At 39.7% G+C, this 27,330-nt stretch overlaps 1 protein-coding gene across 1 annotated transcript; it reads right to left on the reverse strand.

Annotated features, from left to right (window-relative positions):
• Positions 1–1,701: 1,701 nt before the first annotated feature.
• ccdc73 (coiled-coil domain containing 73) lies at positions 1,702–27,254 on the reverse strand. Its single transcript, XM_072385113.1, is given in 21 exon segments — positions 1,702–1,879; positions 3,199–3,287; positions 5,653–5,792; positions 5,940–6,099; positions 6,223–7,628; positions 7,979–8,159; positions 9,703–9,882; positions 9,992–10,102; positions 10,935–11,039; positions 11,147–11,206; positions 11,291–11,413; positions 11,618–11,697; positions 12,642–12,777; positions 15,391–15,429; positions 17,965–18,039; positions 18,188–18,223; positions 18,313–18,384; positions 18,469–18,540; positions 20,983–21,099; positions 22,150–22,239; positions 27,246–27,254. Coding segments are annotated over 21 exon segments (3,459 nt in total).
• Positions 27,255–27,330: the final 76 nt, after the last annotated feature.

The following is a 27,330-nucleotide window of genomic DNA, read 5'->3' on the forward strand; positions in this document are numbered from 1 at the left end:
GATGACTGCTCTTCCTCCTGAGCTCCAGCCGCCCCGATACATTGCATTTAAATACACTGGAAAGCCGAAACTACATTCCAGGTCTACACGGATACATACTGTTTATTTAAATGCTTATCCGTAATAATAATGTCTACATGGCTTATACATTGCTCAGCTCAACAATATCGTGATCTCGAGAAAACAAACGGCCGATTTGTCAAGAAAACCAGAGAAATGAACTTGTTATCGCATGAAAACAAGCTTTGTTATCTGAAGATAACAAAAATATCAACTTGTGATCTTGAGAGAACAGCTTCAAAAATAGATACTTAAAGGCAAGGCCGCTCTCAGCTTCCACACAAAACACGAGCCTTTAAGTTTAGAAAAGGAAATGATAGGTTGTGGTTAAGAAATACGAATGAACAAAGCAGAAATCTAACTGTGGCTATTAGTTTAAAAAAAGTTGTTTGGAATAGAAACTCATTTTAGTTCAAATCATTGGATTTTTTCTGAGAGACTGATTTTATATTGTCTCTTTCAATAAACGACTAAACCAAATGTATCCGCTAGACTTCTATAACAGATTAGCTTGCAGTATAACTGTATTTACTGCTACTCAGTTAATTCAACCTACTAAGAATAATCAACAAGAACCTGCTGAAGGCCACATACAGTAAACAGCAATCAGACTAATGACAAGCGTCTGTGGTCAGTTGCTTCGTGCTCTTTATGTTCCACAGCGGGAACATAAAGTTAACGAGAGGCTCGTTATAATGTGTTAATTGGACTGTAGGTTCACTAATTGATTCCAGTTAATCAAGGTTATTGTATTTAGTGATAATTGTTGCAATAATTGTTAACTCTCTTAATTGCAGTTAATAGGTGTTAACACAGTCGAAGCAGTTGTGCTCTAACTTGTAACAACAACAACGTGGTGTAGACCAAAGGTGCCTCCACAATTAATGTTCCTCTGAGACATGCAACCCTGACCGTGAAGTTAATGTTGATTAGGCTGTTAATTAGCGTGCTAATTGTTCCCAGCCTTTTCTGTAACCACAGTGCTGCGGCTCCTTATTTATGTGGCTGTTTGCTGTGAAATGGATGGCACATTGTAAATGCATCCCAGTAAAAGAACATAAACAGGTATTATTTCAATTAAACCTGTGCCTGAGTGTAAGGCAGAGCCAGTCATCGTGTCTGTGGGGCTGTAGCAGCATGTAATAACTCTTAGATCAACATGGATTCTTTATCGTTAGAGACAAACTCTTTGCAAAGCGATAACACAGTAATAAATATATATATTCTTTAATTGAACACTTGGAAAACAACAGATTTAACTCACAACTTCCAATTTAATCCAGGTGCAAACCAAAGTTGGATTACTTTAACCACATACAACTGTATGATAAAATTAAATGTTATAAATATGTTATAAATATAACATGTTATAAATATAACATTTTAGGCATATTAACATCCAACTGAATAATTGATGTTGTCTTCATTCACACACAAATAACCGATTCCTTCCCAAATGAAACAGTGAAATGAACAGGTAGTGTTTAAAGGAACTGCACAAGTCTAACCTCTAATCTCAGGGTAAAACACATCAGTAAAGCATCTACACAGTAAAGTTTTGGGAATATTCAAACCTGCATGTGTGACAAAAGCTTTAGTTGTGTCATGTTGGACCTGCAACGGATGTCAGTGTCTGGTGGTTCAGTTGTCTGTGCGTCGTCTTTTGGGTAGACGGAGCCTCTCGGTGTTGAGGAACTGTTCAATTTTGTCAATCTGTGCTCTGAACGATGACTGCTGCTCTTCCCTCTCCTGGGAGCAGGAGGGTTCGCAGTTCGACTCTGGACCAGGATCTGCAGCGGCAGCAGGAGCTTTTCTACACCTGATTGGAAGGAAAAACGACCATTACTTAGATGTAGTTCCCACTTGACGCTTGTTATGAAGATATATGATTTCCACTTTGTATAAACAGTACAAGTGGCAATCTGGAGAAGATTTTATTTTGATCTATGTGGAGACTGAAGCGATAAGTGGTAGTTGCAGGAGATAGTACAGACACACACTTCTCAACATGCCTTTGACTTGGAGAGGCAGCTCTAAGTGGCTGTTACCCAGCCATCGTGTGTGCAGTGACACGCAGAAAATAGGGACAACGTGCACAGTTTTTGGGCTCTGTTCTGAGAAGCTACTCGCTCCCCAGTCAGAGTTCCTCCCTGATTCTCCAAACCGAGAGTGCTCTGACCACCGTCTACCACAGGTGTAACACGACCACTCATAAGTAACTCACCCCACTCACAAAAGGAAAAAAGGATATATCCTTTCAATGGGTTTACTAAATTACTGAAAACATGGTTTTAATTCTACCCACTCATGTGTCAGGAAGATGTATCTGTTTGGCTTTTAAATAGGTCAGTTTGCAGGATGACTTTGTTGAAAACAGGAAATCTGATTGTGTGGTTTGCAACTACCTGTTAATCCAACATGCTTCAACACTCTTAAACTAAGTCTAAACCAACTATTTTAGAATCAGCTGCCGCCAGCTAAGTCTACTTTACATATTTTAGATATCAATCAGACTAATGACCATCCATCCGATCAGAGAAGTAGTGAATCAGTTGTTCCTTGTGGGACATAAAATGGTCGCGGTTGATGATCTGCAACAGGGGCACACTGGAGATTTTTACCACACAAGGAATTCTGGGAACTATGACGGGACAATAGATGGTAATCGATCATGTTTAGGCACGCTATGGTACCTTTAAGAGTTTCGGCTTTAAGGAGATAGTGTAAGACTTGAAACTGACAGATAAACTAGAAATGAATCCATACGTATAAGGTATTCTGTAGGCTATCTAATCATTTCATATTTAATGCTTATGTTCTTGTAAATGTAGTGCTGACAGTTATGTAATTGCAGCATTTTATGGGTGGGAGGAAGCTGTTGGTAAGCAGAAGATTAAGAAGTCGTTGCTGCTGTTGTTGTGACTCACATAAAGTCATAAGAACACGCTTGATGTGTACAATGAGTACAGCAATGGACACTCATTATGCTTGAAACAGGAAGTGCTTTGCAACTGTTGTGTTAGTCAAAATTCTAAGAAAAAGGATTGTATTTTGACTTGAACATCAGTTGAAATCAGACTTTTTTAGGAACAAGTAGGAAACAGATTGATCATCCATCCATTCTATAAATTCACTCACTCAGGGATGGTCTGCCATGACAGTTTGCTACCCATGCTGGAGGAGGTGGAGACTGGGGAGGAACCAAAGGACAGAGACGCTATCCTATCCTATGCGATGATGAGGAAAAAAAGCAATGTTTGTGTTATATTTTGCCTGCAAAGAAAAAGCACTTTAAGGTTTGATTCTTTCTCAAGATTGAACGCCTCCTGGAGAAATGCAACACTGACTGATAAAGAAATCCAAGGCATGCAATAAGCAGTAGCAAATGATATGTAACAGTATCCAGTCCAAAGAGAGTAGCCAGGCCCAGTCTGAACTCTGTGTGACGTTCCCAGCACTTTGAGCCAGCAGACAGAAATAAAGGCTTTGGCCGTTAGCCCCATTTGTTAAAATATCAGTCTTTTTCCTCATACTTGTATGAGCATGCAGTGCTTTATCTCCCTCAACTGCCGGCACCTGGATTGTATAAAACACAGAATGACAGAGCAGCGATGGTGACAACAGTGAATGAGGGTGAAAAAGAGGAAAATACCAGGAGGACGTAGAGAGTGAGTGAGAGACAAATGATGAAGTGAGAGCGGAAGAGAGAGTGAGACAGATAAAGACTGAGTAAGTGACAGAGGAGAGGTACCCGAGCGTCATTAGGTGGATTTTCTTCCACAGGTCATTCGTTCTCTGTCCGTCTGGCTGTTACAGAGTTTATGAGCTCAACATACATCAGATATGTCCTTTCACTCAACACCTGAGTTCACAGAACTCAAAGACAAAGGCAGTTTTTTATTCTGTTGACCTGGACTCTTATACAAACTTGTACTGTGAGATTTTGGGACACAAACACGCTGAAAAGTCATTTAAAGTGTTTCGTTCTCGTGTCAGCTCAACAGATGTGTTCATTAAGCTCCAGTGCAACCTATAAACATGACATAAAATCATATAGCTCGCAATGTAAGGCCAGAAATGACCTAAAACCAACACATTTCACAGAGAAACGAGACTGTGGACATTCCAAGCTGTTCGACCTCAAATTGAAATGCAGGACTATTTTGGCCTCAGCTTGAAACAATGTGCTTGGGCATGAGCTTCAACAGATGTCATTGAATGTCCCACAATCCTGTGAAAAATGTATCCTGAGGTTACACGTATCAGGACATAAGAAAAAGAATAATCTGGTCCTTACCTATTCCTAAAATCAGGTAAATACAACCTCATATGAACAACTCATGACATCACATTGTGTCATTATTTACAGAACAACGACTGAGACAAAATGTAGAAGCAGAGGGAAAAACTAGGTCCACCCCATAATTCAGTAACACGTAGAACCACCTTCAGCAGCAGTAACATGAAGTGATGGTTTTCTGTGACGTTATCAGTCTCTCTCATGGTTGTGCAGGAATCTTGGTCCACTCTTCTTTCCAGCGTTGCTTCAGCTCATTGAGGTTTGCAGCATTGGTTCATGCACAGCTCTCTTAAGGTCCCACCACAGCATTTCAGTCAGGCTGAGGTCTGGACTTTGACTGGACCATTGCAACACCTTGATTTCAAGATGTTAAGCCCTCCACCACTTGCTGTGGTGCTTAGCTGTGCTGTGCTTGACAGCTGGTATGAGGTGTTTGTGCTGATATGCTGTGTTTGGTTTCCTCCAAACGTGCTGCTGTGCATTATGACCAAACATCTCCACTTTGGTCTGGTCTGTCCAAAGGACATTGTTCCAGAGGTCTTGTGCTTTGTTCAGATGCAGCTTTGCAAACCTAAGCTGTGCTGCCATGTTCTTTTTAGAGAGAAGAGGCTTTCTCCTGCAGCCCTTCCAGACAAACCATACTACTCAGTCTTTTTCTAATTGTGCTGTCATGAACTTTAACCTTTAACATGCTAACTGAGGCCTGTAGAGTCTGAGATGTAGCTCTTGGCTTTTTCACCTTGGGGTGAACTTGCTGGGACGTCCACTCCTGGGAAGATTGACAGCTGTCCTGGATGTTTTCCACTTGTGAATAATCTTTCTCTCTGTAGAATGATGGACTCCAAATAGTTTGGAAATGGTCTTATAACCCCTCCCAGATTGATGGGCAGCAACAGTTGCTTCTCTATGGTCATTGCTGGTGTCTTTCCTCCTTGGCATTGTGTTAACACACCTGAATGCTGCAGAGCAGCAAACTGACAAAGCTTCTGCTTAAACAAGTGCATTTGATTATTGGCGCCTGGCTGCTTCTTACCCTCTTAATTCTATGGAAGCAGTCAGGGTGATTTTAGTTTTTCCCACATTGCTTCTCTATTTTGGCTTAGTTTTTGTTAAAAAAAAAAAAAAGAAAGAAAAAAAACACAATGTTGTGTTGTTTATCATCTGAGGCTTTATTTACCTATTTTAAGACCTGGTAAAGACGAAGAAACTGAAAGAAGTTTGATATAGACGATTACCAGTGGAGCAACAGAGTGAGGAGCTTAACAGCAGTTTCTTACTCCTTAAAAACTCACCATATATCCTGCTGCTGTCTCTCTACAGGTCCCTTCCTTTGCCTCCGACTCTCCTTGCTGCTCTCCCCTCGATGAAGCTGCAGCCCCAGAAACGCTGGAGGTGTTGAACAGATCCGATGCCCTGGTGATCATCGATGGAACTGAGAGCAATGATGGGAGGGCAAGAAAGAGAGAATGAATCATAATGAATGAGGGAAGAAATACAGACGCACAACAATTTCACTATGCAAGATGTTCTCACTCATGCAAGGTTTTACTTAGTGAGGTTTCAATATTTTAGCCATCACCTTGGTTGATCTTGCTTCTGATGAACAGCAGTGTGCTTGGTGGATGTCCAAGTATTCCATCGGGTCCAGTGGCATTTTGTCCAGACATACAGGTATCCTGAAAAAAAGTTTCTGGGTGTTCTTTGCTCCTTTTAAATTGGCTGTAGGCTGACTTCAACAACTACATGTGTGGAAAAATTACACTTTTTTCTTCAACACATGGAGATTTTACAAGCTGCGGTAACACAGTAAAAGCAGGTAATTTACCCTGTGATAGCACTTATTGGTTTTTAAGTTGGTTTACCTGGGATAACTGATGCATGGAGCAGACATCAGACTTTGCTCGGGAACTTAATACTTTTCTCTGAGCTGCGCCCCATTCAAATAATGACCTGTAAGTCTTTTTGCAGGGCAGAGAAGACTCCCCAGCATCAGCCTTTGATGATTCATCATTCTCACGACTTGGATCAGCAGACAGTTTGAAATCAGCTTCCGTTTTAGTTATTTCTGCTTCCACGTCATTTTTCACCTGATCAGTTTTCATGTGCTCCGCTTCACGTCCAAGGTGTGCAGCCTCCATGGCTTCTTTTGAAGAGGATGACGCTGAAGGGCTCCCGTGGCTTTTGACAGGTGTCTTTACATTTGACTCACTGTCTCTCCTCTTATCTGCACCGTCCTCATCGTCAGCCACCACAGACCTCAGCTGGCCACTCTCCCGCGCTGAGGTTTCTGAATTCAGAGACAACGGTTGTGGTTCGGACAGTTTTCTGACAAGTGCACCCCCTTCGTTCGCACGTGTATCAAACATTTCATCTGTGTGCTTCTTGATGGTCATAACGTCCGACGGATTAGTAGTTTGCGCTTGACGTACTTCCCTCTCTCGGCCGTGGGTGTTGTGGTGAGACTGACCGTTTGTCTGTGCGGTACATGCACGTGACTGTTTCAGGACTTCAGAACATTCTTCAGGGAACTCCCCTGGTGTTTCCTTGGAGTGCTTCTCATGTGTGGGTTTCTCAATGACCCGGCATACTGACTGTTGGTTAAGTGGCTCAGCATCGTGACAGATAGGTTGCACCTCTTGAGCAACACTTTGAGGCTCATCTAAACTGATTTTCTGTTCTTCTCCATCATTCTCAAACCCTCTGTCCAAGTTGCTACAGTCGGCGTCCTTCTCGCTGACTTTCTGAGAGAAGTCTGAGGAGTCACAGACGTTCAAAGGTAACTGAGTGTCCATGAAGTCATTGACCTGCAGTGTGAGGCTCTTTTCAGTCGTATCAGTAGTTGTCTGAGTTGGTATCTGTGTTTCTGTTGCATGCTGTGCTGTCTGTCCACTGTCTTCCACTCCATCTGTTACTTCTCCCTCTGCTCTATCTTCTGTTTCTGTTTCAGGGTTACTGGTCCCTCCTCTTCCCTTTGCTGACCCCACACTAGCCTCGTGCATGTCTGTTCTATCTGTTGTTTGTGCTACGAGTGTTCTTGCTTCTCCAGCATTTCGTCCGTTGTTCACATCTTTGGGAACTTCTTCTCTGTTCTGCTGCTCTGTGTTAGTTTCCTCTTGCTCTCTGAGAGCTTGCTTCCCGTCATCCTCTCGTCCCTGTTCTGTCTCATTCATTTCTCTGTTCCCGTCTTCATATTTTTCTTCGCTCTGATCTGAAACGATCATGTGATCAGTCTCAGAGCTGTTCACGGTTTTGATCAAGACATTGGACCCTGTGGTTGTTTCAGTGTTGTCACACTGGCTGAACAGGTTGTTTGTTGTAAATGAGCAGGTGAATGTGTTTGGATGATTTAAGATGTGTTGAGTTATTTGTGATTCTTGGTGGTGATTCGGCATGTCTTGTCCTGAAAGAGAACACAATGTACAAGTTTAAAAAAAGCGTATAATCACCTGGTTAAAAAGGCTACATTGATATATAAGTTACTACAGAATGATGCTCTGTGTGTCTGAAAGTTTCTCACTGTTTTGTTTGTGTATTCTGTTTGAAATGGCAAATCTGGATCCTCTAATTAGAAGCAATAAATGTTCTTATCTGTTGCATGTTTATATGTTGCTGGCTGACCTCCATTTGATCTTGTGGCGGCTAACTTAGAGGCAGCTTCTGTGTCCTTCATACGGTCTGGGTTTTTGGTCTGAGAAGAGTCCGGGTGATGCAGACTGTTGAGGCCAGGCAGCCCAGGCCTTGAGATGGTCTCATTAAGAGTTCCCTTCCCTCTGATGTCCCCGACTGTTGAAGGAAACAGCTGCGGAGAAACACTGTCTCTCATCTGCATAAAGAATACAAACTCAACTGTTTAGGAAGTTCTTTCTTTCTTTAAGCTGAATGAATCATGTGTTAAAAACACCTCTGAAAAAGCAGTGAAATCTTGTAAAATAAAAGGAAAAAGACTTTGTTTAACCTTCCTTTTAGATATGAGAAAATATAAACAAATCTAGAATTTGATAGCAGCAACACACACAGTTGGAACAGAGACATGTTTACAAGTGTTACATCTTCTTCATGACTCTTTTTAATGGTTTGGGAACTGAGGACACTAACTGTTGGTGTTTTTCAGAGGAATCTGTGTCCATTCTTGCCAAATACAACAAATAAGATTTCTGCTTCCCAACAGTTGTTGTTGTCTGATTCTCCTCTTCATGGTGCTCCATACATTTTCAATCGGAGACAGATGTGGACTGCAGGCAGGCCATGGTCACTGATGCACCCCCATACCATCACAGACTTTAAACCTTTCTCTGATAACAGCCTGGATGCTCTTTCTCATCTTTGGCACATAGAAGTAGGTGTGAGTTTTACCCGAATGCAGCTGAAACGTGGACTCATCTGACCACAGAACCCGTGTCCACTGTCTTTCTGTCCATCTGAGATGAGCTGGTGTCCAGAGAACTAGGCCTACGGCATATGGCTTCCTCCTTGTGTAAAACAGTTTCAGGTTACATTTCTGGATGCAGCCGTGGACTGTGTTGAGTGAAAATGGCTTTCTAAGCTCCTCCTTGGCCTTTCCACACTGAGATTTTCCCAGAATGTTTTCACAATAATCTGCTCTGTAGATTCTGAAAATATTTCTCACTGCACTTCTTTCTTAACTGAGGGAACCACCCACCCTTGCTTCTGAAGACTAAATCTTGGTGGAGGCTCCTTTTATACCCAATCCTGACACCCTCACCTGTCACCAGTTAATCTCCTGATTGGAGAGTCTTCCAGAACGCCGTCACTTTTCTAATCTGCGTCTTTCTTTACCTCTCTCACCACTTTGTTTTTGAGTGTGTTGCTGCATCAAATTTAAAACTGGTACACTTTGTCTCATTATGATAAAGTTTGTCAGTGAAGACACAGAAAATCATTTCCTTTGTACTTCTGTCTGATAAATAAAGGTTTAAACTTCATACTTAGTCTATTTTTGATCTTTTATCACTACTTCCATATCCATAATTGCTGTATAGTTGTATAATTGTATTGTTTTTAATGTGTGTATTTCTACGTTTAATATTACTATTGTTACTCTTCATATCTCAGGAGGAAGACAATCGCAAAAGTAACTAAAGTAAATCTGAAACTAATTAGCAAATTACAGATTTAAGGATTTTTTTTATGGAACTTTTCTGGAAATAATGTTTGTAATAAATGAACAGACCTTACAAATTGAAATTTTCTGTGTATTCTGCAGGTATTTTGTGCAATTTAACACCTTGAAAGGCTTGAAAGTCAGTTATCAGTCTGTGTGTGTGTGTGTGTGCAGTATGTGCAACGCTGCCACCAGACTCTGTAGAATCGTGTTTTGTTACAGAATCACTCTAGCTAGCTTTTTGGACGGATGTGTGTACCTCCTTTTCTTGAATGTGCTCGGCCTGTGCTTTGGTCTGCAAGGACAGCTCGGTGTGTTTCTGATGAAGCTCGTCATAAGCTTCTTTCACCGCTTGCTGGGCTTCTTGCTCAGCTTTGATTCGATCCAGAAACATCATCTTCTGTTTACTCACACAAACAAATCAAAGACATCATTTCATCGAGTGACATTTTCCCTTGTCCACATCACTTCTTAACTACGCCGTGTTCCCTGAACACCAGTATTTCTACCTCTTTGTCCCAGCCAGTCTTGGAAGCTGCGTAGTTCTCCGTCAGTTGAGCCGCTGTGTCTTCCACTGCCTTGCTTTTGTCTCGCATTACCTCGTGTTCTTGCTTAAGGGCCTGCAGTAAAATTAATTGCCCATAGAATTTTAATGCAATACTAAATTTTTATGTGTTTATTTAACGTGAACAGAAGATTTTAAACAGGACAGTGAGAGAGAGGACTTCTGGCTTATACAAATCAGACGGCTTGTGTCATTTTGATAATGATTTTAATAAATTAATGAATGGGAGAGTTAAAATGAGAAAAGGTGGAGAGTGAAGAGGAGAGAACAATAAACCGTAAAGCCATAAATGCAGAACCAAACACACTATCATTCAGATGTGGAGGGGAATGTATTCACAAGTGTACACTTGTGATATACGGCACCATATTCAGTAAATTTATGAGAAGGAACACAGTCGTCAACATAATTGAAGCAGTGTGGGATCATCTTGACAGAGAACGGAACAAAAGGCAGCCGACATCCAAAGAAGAGCTTTGGGATGTCCTTCAAGAAGCCTGGAGAACTATTCCTGAAGACTCCTTAAAGACATGACAGAAAGCTTGTCTGAGAGGGTTCAGGCTGTGTTGGAGAATAAAGGAGCTCAGACCAGATAGCTCGTTAGAATTGTACAAACTCATTTATGTTTGCATTTGTTTGCACCTGATACCCATTTTTCTGGTTAGATATAAAGAAATGAGACAATTCTGTATATAATAGCTCTAACTCTACCATCAAAAGGGAATAAATGTTTGATCTGAGTTCCAATAATTATCTCGGATTACACATCATTAAATGTTTTAGTGGGAGATAGAACAAAATGGGATAAATCTTGTTGCATGAAGCAGAAAACTGCTCAAAATAAGAGCTGATGTGTGTGTGTTCAGCATAAATACATCGAGTCTGACCTGGTACATCTGTGTTTGAGTCTGTAGCTCCAACTCTACCCTCCTCACTGTCTGTGTCTGACTCAACAACAGCTGCTGAATATGCTGCAGAGACTTCATCAGCTCCTAATAGTTACATGGGTTACACAACACAGTCAATTAGCTTTTTCTCATCTAATTTGCACACTGAAATCATTTTAAATATATATATTTTTTTACTGTTTTTTTTTAACCTGCTTCTCTGCTCGTTCAGTTAAATTCTCCTGCCCGAGTTTCTTGTTCATTTCAGTTTCCTAAAAGTAGAAAAACATGAGCAGCTTTACTGCATGAGTTGGTAGTACTGAAAGCACTGTGGTTTATTAATGACGATGATTTACCAAGCTGAGTTTCTGTTGCAGCTCCTGTACATGCTGCTCCCTCCCTGCAGGACTGTGGATCTTGTCATGTGTGACCGATGTCATCTTGACCTTAATGAGCTTGTTACTGACTTCATCCAGCTCCTAAGAGAGAAACCCCGCAATGCACAAGATCACTCAGACTGACGGCTCTTAGATTAATCGAGCTGATAACTTTGTTTAAAACTTTTTACGCAACTGTAGATTTTGATTATTGCTAACTGAAAGTGCCGACGAGGTTTAGGAGCAAAACTATTTAGTGTAATCCAGTTAGACAAATACAATCTGTCCAAAACGCAGTCCAGGTACCTTCTTTAGTGACACAATTATTGCTTCTTGTCTTTGATTAGCAGAAGTCAGTTTCCTGTTTATTCTCATGGCCTCATCAACTGCAGGAATGACACACATTAAGTCAACAGCAAACATTAGTCCTTGATCAAACTACAACATTTTAAAAAAGAGTTTCCCTGCTGTAGTGCCCACTGGTTCCCATTCATAGTTGTAAAGGACCAGATATTTGATCTCCTGGACCAAAAAAATGCCTTCAGGGCTTAAATTACACGTCTGGGATCCATTGACAATAACACTACTGTTAGCTGACAGCAAGAAGAGGGAAAGTATGTTAGATAAGTGAGCAGCAGGAGGAGAAAGTCAAAGAGCAGGAACATAATGTGATGGATCAATCCTGTCTGGTGTCAGCAGGATATGCTGCTGGTGTCAGTGGTGTGGAAATTCTTTCTTGGTTCACTTAAAGCAACCAAACGCTGTCTTAAACCTCACTGCTGACCTTGGAGACTTCCTCACAACCACAGTTTACTCTTATCATAATTTTTCTAGCGAAGCATTTAAAGGAACATGACAGTGACCTCTGTTCATAACCCAGATGTGGAAAGTAATGATGTGGATGAAGTGACAGAAGATTTTTGTTTGAATTAATGTGCTGTTGAAGTTCTGCATGAGCATGAGTCTTATTACAGTATCAAGTCAGATTCCCTGTGAATTGTTTCCAGCACCATGTTACATTTCAGGCTTTCAGGCTCTGCAGCCCCTCCTGGTGAAACATCGCTGAGGCTGCTGCCTCTGGAATATAAAAAGCCTAATTCCAAAGAACACAACAGAAACAAATGATTTGCAAATAGAGCATAGAAAACAGATACATTTTCGACTGCGAATAACAGATTGGTTTATGGAATTTGCAAAGCATTTCAATCTGATTTATCTACATTTCTTACTTAGCACACCCATTTTTTTTTTGGGGGGGGGGGTTGGTGTTGGTGTGCATGGAAATTTACAGCTACTGACAAAAGGAGAATATTTATACTCCATTTCTTACCATTTTGCTCTAGTTTCTCATGAGCCTGCTTGACGATGGCGCACTGCCTGGAAAGGGCATTGAATCTTTTCTCCACTTCCCCCAGCTGATTCAGATGGGTGTCCTTTGTCCGGTTCTGCAAAGCTAGTTTCTGTTCCTGTGGAGTGGCTTTAGTAAAAATGAGTGACCTCTACGCAAACAAAAATGGGTGAAAAAGCTTCCCAGGTACTGGACATTGTCATTTATACTCATCCTTACAGTGTGAAACACTATGTGCACCAATCCTTTTACAACATAAGAAAATCTGACTCAGGATGCAGTCTCCAGACCCAGCAGCTTCAATGAAAACCCTATAAATAGTGCACTACGCATTGAACTCCCCTCGCTATCCCTGGCTAAACCATGTTAGAACTGAAAAAACTAACTATGGCTCATGTTAAATTGGTTAAATAGAAAAGTTTGCTCAACATAAATGTATAGCGTTTAGGGTTTGTAACATGAATTCACTGACATATTTCTATTTAGTCAGTCTGACCGGTGCCTTGGTTGTTTTTTTAAATGAGGCGTGAACGCTCGTCTGATGAAGATAATTAACTCAGAACATCCCTGTGAGATAGTAGTGGAATAAATATTCCTGAAAACATTCATCCTTGTGTGCAGAGTTTTTGTCCAACAGCTCATATGTTGGATATCTAATCGTTTGGCATCCATCTTGGATTGCGTCTCACCGGTAAGTGGGTCATGCTTACATACTTTCACTCACAGGCCTTCAAATGCTGCTGGTTTTTAAGGCCCTTGGGTCTAAGAGGTAGATACTAATTGTTTCTTGGTGGCTGTAAACGGCTAATAAAGCGCCTTTTCTAAGTTCTCCAAAGTGCTTCACAATGTATTCACACAAACATTTATAAAGCATATACATTACTCTCTCAAATCATGCACCTATGAGCACACCTGGGGATAGAGGTACCAATCTTCCAACTGTAAGACAACCCACTCATTACCCACGTCAGCCCCTGTTAGTACAGTGTCTGCAACAATATCAGAAACCTGTGACATATCCCAAATGTAGAAAAATCTCAGTAAATGCTGGGTTGGTGCTTTTAATCGTGACAAAAGCTACTGAGTCATCATAAGTAGTCCACCTTAAGTCAACTTTCCTCAGCTTTTCCGTTTTGCTAGATTTAGGCATCACAATCTATGCTGCTTGGTTTACTTCAGCCACTGAAATAACTTGATTAAATGTAGGTTTAAAGTACACTTGTCCTCGATTCTAGTCTTTGTTCTTGAGTTAGTTTTTCCTCTGTTACCTGCCATTGCCCATACACATCCTCAGTTATTTACCATTGCTCATTGCCCACTTGCTTTCTTTCATCCAATCATGCCGCTTCTTTGTTTTCGGTCTTTGGCCGAATCCTCCGTATAGCGTTCCCTTGCCCACCAGTTCTGCATCTCTTGTTTGTTATTTGTGACGAAGGTTTCTCAGTATTCCTGCTGTGTTTCAGTTTGTTAAATAAATATCTGAAGTGTCTCCTGCCGGTTAGGTGCCGGTTCTTTTCCTCCCCTTGTCATTGACTGATTGATTAAATATAATTTAGATGATGCAACATGTTGAAAACCACCTTTGATTTGTTACGCAAGGGGATCCTGGGAAGAGAGGCAGTAAGACGCACAAGCGATGCTAAAGAAGAATAAAGTTGTTGCCAAGTAAAAATCCTCAACTTAATCTGAGAGAAATGTGGGAGGACCTGAAGGAAGAAGTTGATGTGAGGAGAACCGCCAACATCCCAAAGTTGAAGCTGCTCAGAGCTAAAATTCCTCCGAGCTGATAAACAGCTACTGGAACTATTTATTTGCAGTTGTTGCACAAACAGGTGTCAACAGATACTGAAAATAAAGGTTCAAATACTTGAGCAACTCACAGATTTGTAATATTATATAAATTACCTCAAAAACCAATAAAAGTAAAAGCCAATTCAACAACCAATTCATCTTTTTTATCGAGATTGTTCATCATTTGTAGTTCTCTTTTAGTACTTTTAGGACTTGTGTAAAAATTTTATGGCCATTTGACCATATTTATGTAGCACATAAGAAATTATAGAGTCCACAAAAGTGTAATAGTGGTACTGAACTTCTGTCCACGGCTCAGCAAAAATACCTTAATAAATAAAGAGTTTAATGTGAAACTTTTTTCAATATGGGGGGGGGGGTCTTTTAAAGCCAGGCACAAAGGAAGTGGAAACAAAAGACTCGGAGTACTAAAGCAGAAGCTGCTAAGTGATTGAGAAGATCCTGGTTGGACACAGCTAATGTGTCCCTCTGAGAGGGCTGAAGGAATCAACTCAGCTCATGCTTCAGAGCACTTTACTACCTTTCAAACTGCCATTATATTTTGATTGTCTGTATCAAGCTGAGCAGATTTTTTTCCCTCTCTTGTTCTTCCTCTTACTCCCTTCTCTTTCATTCTCCCTTGAATAACTTTCTCCAACTATCCTTTCTACCAGCGCTCTTCAACTCCCTCTCTGCTGAGCCACTGCGAGGAAGGTTAAACCGAGCGAGGACCCGTTATAAAATATTTTAATAGAGATATTTTCCCTGCTGTGCTGGCAGTTCAAAGTGTCACACACTCCCTATCTGTTACTCCCGATGAGCTCTTCCCTCTAAAACCCATCCCTCTTTAGCACCGGTCCCTCATCCTTCTCGTTTAATTTTTCTCACTCCCACCAACCCTCTGTCAACAGTTTGTATAAATGGAAAAATCCCTCCTTACCAGCTCGCTTGATGTCTTCTCCAAGTTGTACTTCAGCAACTGTGTGACAGCAGTAAAAGAAAACCAGCAATCGTGCTCTTAGAATCGATCAATTTGGGATTTCAGACAGTGAAAGTACAAGGCGTTACAGTTTTAAATGACAGTCTTGAACCAAAGAAACTCAAGCTGCCTCATATTTACAACACATATTCCCAGAGCAGCTGCAAAACTTGACTTGGTGGCACCTGCAGTTGTCAAAGTGAAAAAAGAAAGAAATTTATGGGTAAATTCTATCTAAAGCTCAGCAACAGCTTGTAAATGGAGTCTGTTGGAGTCTGATGTGTTAATATTGACCATTTTTGCATCACAGAATATATCAGACTGTCATTATAAAGTTGAATTAACCCCATTAATAAAGCCTGAACACAAGTAAAAGGACATCGATAAATAGATTAGGTACATGCTCACCCGTCCCTTATTTTTCATGTCGGGGGCAAATTTTACTTTTGGATAGAAGGACCACAAGATGAAATCTTTCTATCCGACCAACCCATAAGAATGGAGCCACTGGTGTGCCAGAAGTGTAGCCTGGTGAATTCTATAGCTGTGGCTCTTATGTTAATCATATTCACACGCACGTGCAGTTTCCTAATATCGAAAATATCTCATCCTGTGTATTTGACTGAATATAGATGTTGACATTGGGCTGAAATGTTTTAACTGTTGATGATATTTTCCAGTCTCAAAGAGGCATGAACCCAAGGACATCAATAAAAATGTCCTTGTCCTCTCGTTGCAAAAGTTGGAACCACAAAACATATATATGAGGATCTAATAGACTTTTTAAAGCAGCTGAAATGATCAAATTGTTCTAAAGAATGCTGGAAATTTCCTTTTTCTGCATAAAAGAAAAGAAATTGCTTTGAAGTAAAGTTTCTTCTGCTGTCTTTAAGGGCTCTGATTACATTTTCTTTATGAGTTTGATGCTAATTGTCTACCTACAATATTCACATTGAAAGATTTCCATGAATAAATATGTACACAATGAGTATTTCAAACCCTTTCAGGAATCAAAAGATAACTTTTCAGGCACTGTGATCTGATTTAAAGTACTGTATTTTCCGCACCATTAGGCGCACCTAAAAGCCTTAAATTTTCACAAAAAATGGCCGTGCGCTTTATGTGTGCACCGGATTCCGCCATTTTGAATTTACCGCGGGGAGCGCCGAGCATTCATCGGGGCATTAACGCCCTCCGCATCACTCACCGCTCACCGCCACGTTCACTTTTGCCGCTTCTCTTCGCTCTCCTACATTGGAAAAGAATGGCAACTGGCCACTTCCGTCGCTCGCTTTGCGTTCGGTGTGAATCCAGGGTCAGGCGGATCCCAGCCATTCACTCTGAATGGGGCGAAGATTGTATGGAGCTCGTACTTAGCGATTGAATCGTGTCATCATTAATGCTTTTGCCCATGTCCCAGTGAGTGTCTGTTCTTCAGTCTGAGATGGGTGATGCAGACCCATGTGCAGTTTATAGGTTTATAAGTGTAAAAGCCACCGACGATGTTGTCCTTCACCGTCGGACCTTTTCCCGCTGACACAGGGACGTAATACATACACTACGTGTGCTGGCAGCCATAAACCAATCAGAGAACATTAGGTAATACATACGCCTTATAATCAGGTGCGCCTTATAGTGCGCAAAATACGGTACGTTAATAGAGGGTTTATTTCAGTATTTTCAAGTTAAATAAGTAATTACCTCCTAAATTTATTTGACCAACAAAACAATCCAATAGAGGAAATATTCTTTCACCATATTCAAATATTTATAAAATAAGTTTTGTTTGGTATGTTAAGGAGAATTTTTCAACACAAAAATACAGAAAATATTATATTATTTAGACTTTTAAAACTGTGACACAAGCATAATGTCCCCGCAAATTAGAAATAAACTCTTAATTAAAAAGAAATCTTCGAGCCAAAAGGCTTAGGTTAATAACACTCATCATTTGTATGAATCTCAAGACATAAAATTAGCTTTATTGGTGTGGATTTTAATTTAGTCGTTACTGCAATTAAAATAAATGTGATGATAAATCATTTAGATTTAATTAAGGATTAATTTAATCATTCACACATAGTCAAGCTCTTCATCCCTGGCTGTCACTCATCTGTAAATGTGTTAGATTAAAGAAATGTACCAGACCGTGTCTCATGATTGATCACGAATGGGCTTCATTTTAGCCAAACAGCGCAGCCAGTGTCTCCCGGATAGAATATCAAAAACGGTCTCTATTGTCTCAGTAACATGGCTGGGTTGTTAAAGTGCGGTGGACCGTGGGGACGGCCGTATATCACCTCTGTGGTGTCAAGCCTGCAGACGAGCACTGGGTTAGGCCTCTGCACCAACACCCTGCGCCCTTGACTCTGACCGAGCACGACTTTTCTTTTCTACTTGGAGTTTAACACCGAATTAATTTGTCTGATAGCAAAGAAAGGATGAAGAATGAAGCTAAAAGGGTAACTGGATAAATTCAGCTTTTATAAGACAGACACAGAAAGAAGAAGCTGTGAGTGTTTTATATCTCAGTACCTGCAGTGACTTCAGTTCTTCTTTCAAGTTGTTAATCTCCTTGTCTTTTAACTCAGCAGTGACCTGGTATTTCCCCTGAAATGTTAGATTATTATTGTGAGTGTCCAAAAAAAGCAATAAATACCACAAAAGAATTCACTCTGAAGGCCAAGACTGTGCAACTGACATAAGTGAATTTACTACTACTCTGACTGTTGATATTTTCAGGATGAGCTTTTTGTACCTTCTCCTCTTCGGTGTTTCGTAATTTGGCCTGAAACTTGAGGAATGAAAACACATTACTCAGAGGGTTTTAATGCATTGTGAAAAGTCTCGTTCAGGATATGAAAAGCATAAGTGAAAACATACCTGCTTCTTTACAGCGCTGACGGTCTCTGTGTGCTGTTTCGTCACCGTTTCAATTTGGTGTTGCAGAGATTCCTGTCGTAAAAAGACTAAGTGAGCGATGATCATCGTGTAGAATCATCATGCTAAAGACTAACTGCAGCGCTGGCCAAGCTTTACCTTCTCCCACTCCAGCTCCTGTTTCTCCAGGACGAGCTTACTGATCTGATCCTCATAACGTGTCTCTGCATCCTAAACCATAAGAAGGCATAAGTTCCATTAACCCTGACACCCAACTAACACATGTAAGAATGTTTAAGAAGCAGACATACACCCATGAGACACCTGCTAGATTAAATAACAAATTTAATGGGGATGATGGCTTGGTGACCGTCATCATAGCAGCCATAAAACAAACTGAATATCTCTTCGCCTCTTTGGGCAAATAACTCTGGAGTTGAGCCACAAACTGCTTTAAGTTTCCCTGGTTCAGTCCTCCGTATCTTTTGTAGAAGCACCCAGTGGAAGAGGAACATTACAGGGGAGGTGATATTTGTGGAAAGCCATCCCTATCCTCCCTCTTCCCTTGAAGAGGGCAGGTAAAAGCAATTGCTCTCTATATCCACGGGACTTTTTTATGTGAATGTGGGAGCTGGTTAACTCAGTGAGTTTATTTTACAAGTTCCTATTAAAGTGTGGCATTGCATTAAAAAAAAGCTGTTATTTTTTGACTGGAATAATCATTGTGAGGTATTTAAAAACAAGGCTGTGAAAACATGCAGCAAATTTATTAAGCTTGGTGGTCCATGTACATCAAAACAGGACACTGTGTATAAACTGATGGCTTAAGGTGCCAAAAGCTTTATATTTCCCTGACTCATACCTCACACTGTATGATTTTACTAAATCATGTAAAAATTCATGATTTTTTACATCATAAATTATTCAAGCGTCTAATTGCAGTTTTGAATGGCTGCTTTTTATTGGCCCCTAAAAACCAAAGTATTTGCCAGTATCTGGGCATAAAATGTGATGGATTTGAAGAAGTTTATCTTCAAGTTTTCCATTCTTTGAGTGAGTCACAACATTGTCTTTGTTTACATGTAACTTTTGGACTTTCCTGATCGAACTGATCATCACTGAACGTATAAATCATCGCAGTCGGGGTTAAGTTGACCACATTCTCACCATCTAAAGCAGCGAGATGCACTGTATCAAAAAAAGAAAACAAATCCACTGGAATTTGACCTGCTCAGGAATGTCCGGCACTGTCATGACATCCTCTTGCTTCTTAACCCCTCCACCTCGTGAACAGCACAACTACAAAGTGCTACTTCGCCTGAGGAGGATCAGACACAGCATCTAATGTTTGTGTTTGAGTTAACATGACAATAACAATAAAAACCAACGGCAACAAACGACCAACATCCCATTTTTGCTCCCTTAACCTTTAAGCACACTCAGAAGACGCTCTAAGGTTGGAGGGATTTGCTGTAGGGTTGAAAGCTTTATTCATTTTTGTAGCTTCTTCTTGGGTAAATTTACTCTATACTTATTGGTCAAGGGTTAAAAGGCTTATGTGACCCGATCTTAATGAAATGTGCATGAAACCTATCTGGCACTTATCCAGATGGTTAAAGGGGCTTGCCCTAAGGATGTTATAATACTGAATAAAATCGCATTGCTCTCTAACCATACGGTGAGCCTTCAGTGTTTGCAGCTCTAATCTGTAAGCACTTCAAATTCTTGAAATTCACTTGTTTTTATTGGCAAAAATGTATCTTTTTATTAAGAATTTGCGACATATTTTTGTGTGAAGGGATTATATGAAACACCGACTGGAACCACGACTTTGGATGAACATTTTTATAGGTTGCAGGAATGTTGTTGCTTCATGTGGTGAGAAAAGCTGCTTTACTTTCAATTAAATCAAAAAAATATCAACATGATCTTTTTATGATGATTTTACAGATTGTAAAATACGCTGTTGATCCACGAAAAACATGTAAAAATCATATAATGGCGACGTTTTATATCCTCGTTTCTCGACTGTTCTCGACGGTTTCCTCTCCTGTCGGGACATGACGACATTGAAGTTTGCAAGGTAACGATGTCAGTTGTTAGACGGCACCGCCATGTAAAATGTTGGACGTTAAACCGTTAAACCCTCTGACCTTAAAGCAGGAGATTGCTGGAACAAATCCTGACCCTGTTTTCTGCTTCCACGATTACTTACTTTTCCATTTCGCTCATGTTTTCACGTACAAGTACATAATTAGAGTAGAATTAATGTACATGGTTAAGTTTAGTTGTTCAAAAATAAATGGTTATATTTAGGAAACTGTACATTGTCATGGACAATTAATGCTGAATGGTCGGCGCTTTCGTCACGTGAGGTGATGCAACCCAAAACGAAACATTTTTAAGCCTGAGTTGTGAAACTACTACGTCTCAAACATGTAAACACATGTTTCTATTTCTCAATTTCTGGTGAGACTGGGCTGGTTGTCACAGACAACATTATAGCGTTATAAAGAGGAAAGTGTAGCTGAACTCTTTGTGTGATAAATGTTGTTTCCAGCGAACAACAAAGAGGCCTTCCAAAGAAAACCTTGTCTTGTGACCCTTGTTGTCTGGAACTGGACGAGCCTCAGAATAATAGTGCAGCAGTGGTATTTATAAATGTTGACATACCCTTCGAATATGCAGCTCCTCCACAACTTCAAGCAGATGGGTTTTAAACTCCAACAACTGGAGTAAGACTGTTTGTCCACTTTCTGTCTGACAGTCAGAGCTGGACAGAGACAGAAGCTGGACAGAGACAGAAACAATGTTTGCATTTAAAAAACACCAAACCTGACGTCAACACATTAGTTTTCAGATTCTAATCAGAAAAGACGTGGATGGAAAATGCTAATTAAAAAACAAATGCAAAGATTTATTATCACTTTTATTCAATCGCAAACAATAGGAACCCAAGCTATTTCAAATGAATGTGTCAACAAGTGATTGGAATCGGGATTTTGTAGAAAAGAAATATCCATGAAAGGCTGAGGCTGAACTGTTTGAAAACAATGTTCCTTAAAGATAGTTTGGAAGGAATTTGTATAGTCCTCCCTCTACAGCGCAGAATATCATTAAAGGATTCAAGGAATGTGGAGGAATTTTACCATGTAAAGGACAAAGGAGCAAGCCTAAGCTGGACACCTGTGATCTCTGATCCCTCATTCATCAATAGCTGATATAAACACACAGACAGGGGATTACTGTGGGAAACCTATGCCAGGCACTACAATATGGAGAGTAATATGGAGTGGAAACGTGTATTGTGGTCAAATCAATCAGTATTCTAGATGTTTATTGGAAGGACTGAACTGTGTGTTCTGGACCAAAGACCAAAAGGAGTATCCAGACTGAACTCAGCAACCAGTCCAAAGGCCAGGCTCTGTATGATTGCATCAGTATCCTCGGCAAAGCTCATTTACACTTCTGTGATGGCAGCATTAATGCAGAAAAGTTCACTGAGATTTCAGAGAAACACGTATGGCATTCAACACCACATCTTTCAAAGGGACGTCACACAGCCACCCCTCAACAGTACATTACAAAGACTGCCTGAGGAAGATGACGGCACTGGCCTGAAAACTGCAGTTTTAAGAGAATACGTTAGGGATTTTTAAACAAAAATGCAAGAAAAAAAGAGAAAAGACCAGAAAGTGCAGAAAATCTGAGATTATTACTACGGTTTATAGTCCTTTGTGTTCAATTTAAAAAAAATCCTTTTGGTCTATTCTTCAAATGAAAAACAAATGAGCTCATGAATGTTATTTACTTTGTCGTGTGGTGTCAAAAGTAACTTACAGCAGTGTGGATGGGGAGTGTCCCAGAGTCCGTGCTAAAATCCATTGAGTTGTTCCGGGGCAAGCGAAGGTGGCACTGGGCCTCCTCTGGCTGTTAATGGAGATTAAAAAACATTTTGTTCAAAAAAGGTTAATAGAATGGGCCGTTTAATAAGCAGTAACGCTCTGCTTTTTCACTCATAGGCTTATAATTACTTACTCATCTGCAATTTTTACTGCTAAATGATTTTAGTGGGAATAATAGTCTAGAACATTAAAGCCTCATAATGCTTCTCAATCACTGTGATCCAACCTAATGCCTTCGGAATGACCATTAGGGGTTTTTTCTCTCTTTGTTTTACACCACTTCCATTGCAGTGTGAGAATAACATCTCAATAAGCCATCCAGGTTCAAATGAACCTGCCCATTGACACTAATAGGGGTCAGAGCAATAACAGTGAATGGACAAATTGCACTGTCAATGCTTTTTAAATTATCTGGGTTGTTTAATTTGACCTGTGGATGGTCCTCTGGAACTGTCTGTGTCCCCTCAACAGAAGCTAGATAGTGAATGACTCACACACTGCATACATGCAAACACACACCGGGTGGAAAATATAACTATTTAAGTGGGAGGTCTCCACTAGCCACTGATCTCTTAATAGAACAGAGCTTTTTTGTCCCATTTGAACTGCACGTGTATCAATCATGTTGGAGAATTAAATGATCCCTGATAGAATTGGCTACTATCATAAAATGACACTGTGACCTGAGGCTGAGGAGGGAGGGAATAAGTGCAAATGTGTGTTAGTGTCAAGGTGATGGTGTGTAATGTCTCTGAGGTACACAGTGTGAAAGCTTGATTGTTAGTGTGACTGAGGGAGTAAGATGAAATGTCTTTACTTGCTTTTCTGGCGACTCGGTTAAGCAAGTATTATCCACCACCTCTGAGCCACAAAGACAAATAAAAAGAACCACCAATCACTAAACTGTAGTTTTATAAAGCAAGATAATTTCTGTGGTATCCCCAGTTGAGCATTGTTACTAACTGCTGTGCAATGCACCAAGAACCGAGAGTTACACCGAAGCTGTGATATTCTCACGAATGTAATCAAGCACAACTGACAGCAATGCAACACTGAACTACTGGGGGTGTACTACAAAAAACCTTTTTCAAGGAAGAGTCGTTAAAAAGCTGAGGAAGACGCATGTTCACTGTTGCACTGCACAAATCCTTAGTTTAAAAAACACACTATAACTGTTAGGATCTCATCATCACAACACCTGGGAAATATCAATGTTTTCAGTGGAAGAAATGTCTGGGTGACATGTTTAGCACCCAGATTGTTGTCTTGCTGAAATAAGCAAGATCTTTTCTGAGAAGTATGATGTATTAAAACCTGTATATATCGTTTAGCATTTAGCTGATGGTTCATCAGAATGAATGACAGTTTCACATTTCATGTTTATCTGTCTTAAATGAGATCAGACAGTGGAAATTCTTTATTATCGTCATTATTTTACACAATAATTTTACACAATTTTTATTTTTTTTGGAGGGAAACTGGATTGTAAATTATAATAAAAATAACTCATTTGGGATTTTCCCTTTACTTATACTTCTATTCAAAGTGTAAGCGAAGAGAAAAAAAAGTTCTATTAGTGCATTTTCTACTTTATATCAATGTCCTAACAACACAATTGACCACTTAAATTGAAGTTAAATACAAAATAGTAAACAAGGGATATGTGCATAATGCGTTTTAGACAGTAATATACTTTAATTTTATTGTTTATTGTAATTCACAAGTCATTGATGCTTTTATCAGATAAAGTGAGTTTTCAAACTGTAAATTAACATTATCATCATGTCCCTCCTTCAGCTGTCTTAATGTGAACAATTTTAAGTAGAGATCTATAATTAAGTCAGAATTGATAACTTTGGTGTACAATGTTGCCTTTTACCAAGACTTAATCGCATATAATCACATAACATTATGTCTGAAATGAAGACAAATCCTTTCCTCAACTTTAGCTGACGCCAGTTTGTGATCAAGATAGAATACATTTACCTTACAAAGCATATTTCCAAAGTAAATTAAGCAGATTTTTAATTTTATTTCAAAGTAAGACGTTAGTTTAAAACACTTACAGATGTTTTGAGGGTGTATCCAGTTTTCTCGAAGTCACCATAACAGTACTGGGGGCTATAAGAGCTAAACTAGCTAACACATGCTAACGCTAATGACTAGCTAAATGTTAGCTAGCTCTAAAATTGTAAATGTTTTTCTGAGGTTTGCACAAAAAGAAATCTGAATGAGCTCATTCTTGTGAATATAAATACTAACTTTTACAGTAAATTAAAATATGTGTTGGTGCGAGCAAAGAAAAATAATTGTTTTGTTCGTAAATATTAGCCTACATTTGGCCATTAACCCTGCTAGCAAGATGGCTAATGCTAACGGCTCAATTTCTTGTAAAAGATTAAATCTTTTCAGTTACATGACCTTGGGAGTCAAAACATGTTTGCATTTCTTTCTCTACTAATGCAGTCCTTTAAGAGGAGATACTGACCTTTAAAGCAGTCTGCTACAATTACGGATTGATAAGTGGTAATGATGATGTTTTACTTATGAGCCTTCAAATCAGTGATGAAGTATTTGTAAAATTTTCTAAGACAAAACAAGCAGAAACGTATTTGCACCAAAAATTACTTAAGTGTTGAACTTACCTGAATATTATTAATTTGTTAGTGCTGATTTTCAATCTCTAAGTAAAATACGCATAAAATAATAACTGCTGAGTAAGACTCAGAAGCTTATAAAAGCAATTGGCTTAAATAAAAGTAGTAATAATAGCAAATCTGGCAAAACCCAAAGTAAAATGAGCTTCCTATAGATGTTGGAGTACAGTGCAGTTGGCTACATTTAAAAATTCAGACTGACATGACTGAAGATTTTGACATGTAAAAACTGTCCTATGTTCTGAAATATTAACTTATGAAATATAGTTTTATTTATTTATTTATTCTATTGCTGTTAGCTGTTGATTCTATAACTTTGGCAGAAGATATTATTATGTTATTGTGTGTGTGTGTGTGTATTTTTTTAAATTAATTTATCTTTTCGTGATATTAATTTCTTCACCCTCAACTTGCAGATACACTGAAACAGCAGCTTACTGATGGACTCAATAAAGGCAGCTCTTCTCTGATTGAAGAATGGCCCAAAAACTCAGTCTCTTATGTATCATCAAAACAATTTCTCTCTGTTTGCTTCTGCAGCCTCTTCACAGTTTTTTCCTCTGATCTGAGGGCAGCCACTGGCCTCTACGAGACCATTTATGTGTGGGACGTGTGGTGACTTTTCTGGTGATAGTGTTATGGATCCGGAGCAGCCTGAACCTCTTCAGTCCACAAAGAGGAGAGTTCTCATCAGCATTTGATTCTTCTGTTGGGTTGCTCTCTCCAACTCCAGCTTAAGCTGCTTCCTGCATTTTTGGTTCCACAAACATAATTTCTTTGAAACTGTAGATTTTTCTTTTCTGTGTTCCAAAAAACTTGTGAATAGCTTTGCCCACAGCTGAGATAAGCCACCTGATGACCCCAGGTGTCTTTGTTTCAAAGGGTTTTCTTTAAAAGAGGATATAATCATGTTGTCTTCTGCAGCTGTTAGCTTACTGAGGTAGAGGTTTACACATACTGTTTATTCATTCCTTTCCAGTTTTGGTAGCTTGGCAGTCCACAGCATCAGCTCAGTGACTGGCTGTAGAACTTTTACAAAACACCTAGAACTTCTGCACAAGTGTCAAGCACTGTGAAGTGACACTTTGGCTCTTGTCTGGACAATGAGCCGTATCATGTCCCAGCTGCTCTGATATTTGGTGTACTCATCCGGTTTACATGATGTCAAACGTGCCCAGTGGTCTGCTGTTATCCTGCTAAAATGATTCAATGATTGGTCCATGATCATAAAATCTGGGATCTCTTCTAACTGTGAACACCATGTTCTGTCCTTGGCTATTGTTGTGTGGCGTTCCAGTGCCTACACTTGGTATAGCTGCATTTGGTAGACTTGTTTTCAAGTTTTCACAAACTCTTTGTTGAACTTGTGTGTATGTAAAAGAAAAATAAAGAGGTAAGAGCTAAGTCTTCTGAAAACAACTGTCATTTACTGCCTCCACAAAATTAATACATTTTGTTTGTTTAGGCTCCCAGCATAACCATGACATAACATTAGCAGATATAGATTCAAAGCGCCCCCATAGGTTAAATCAGTGTACCCTGTCGCATCCCTCTTATTTCAACCTGCAATTCTGCTACTGGACAGTTTAGAATCCCCTGCTGTATATTCTTGAGGTCTCAGATTGTTCTGCTCCGAGATTATTCTCTGCTGTAATTGTAATCCTATGTTTCTCAGAAAAGGACCCATTTTATGGTTAGCAACGGCAACCTAGTTACCCGAAGGTCCAGTTCTGACAGGCATCAAAAGATTGAATTAATCCATAAGAAACCCAACCAACCAGACCATATTTTTTTTCACAGAAAGTGAATTATGTTCCTTTCAGAAACATATTTGGTGCAAATCTTTTGTTTTTAAATAAATCATATTTAACACATTATTTGAATATACAGCGACATGTAGGAGATTTTTCTGAATACCAAACCTAAACTGGTGGAGAAGGCTCAACTTTCAACTGAGTTCAACACGTGCTCTATGAGATGGTGACTAAAAATGCGCCCTGCAAAATGAGCAGAAGGTTAAAGAGGCAACAAGGTCTAACTGAATGATTCTGTGCCTTGCTGATGCCATTTTAATTCATTCAAATGAAGCATTTAATAAGCTTAAAGCATAAACCCTCCATATATTAGATCTGTAGCGTTATGTTAATACTGATGGACCAATATTAGTCATCGATGTTGTAGCTGGTAGAGGTGGAAGTGTTTTAAACTACTTCATAAACTATGGTAATCCCCAACACTTTTCAAGTGTCAACAGATAAATCTGTCAAGTTTTGACAAGATTGATGAGGCAGACAACAATGAAGTGAGTACATGACTTATTTTCAAATAAAGAGGGGTAAAAGTTAAAGGCTACTTCCCAGGAACTGGAACTCACTGCATCCATGGTAGTCTTATTTCTAAAGAGACCTCTGAAATAAAGATCACATGTGTCACATTTGACATAAATTGGACAATGTTGT

This window comes from Leuresthes tenuis, unplaced genomic scaffold, assembly GCF_036924035.1.
Source record: "Leuresthes tenuis unplaced genomic scaffold, fLeuTen1.0.hap1 SCAF_5, whole genome shotgun sequence".
Taxonomy (NCBI): Eukaryota; Metazoa; Chordata; class Actinopteri; order Atheriniformes; family Atherinopsidae; genus Leuresthes; species Leuresthes tenuis.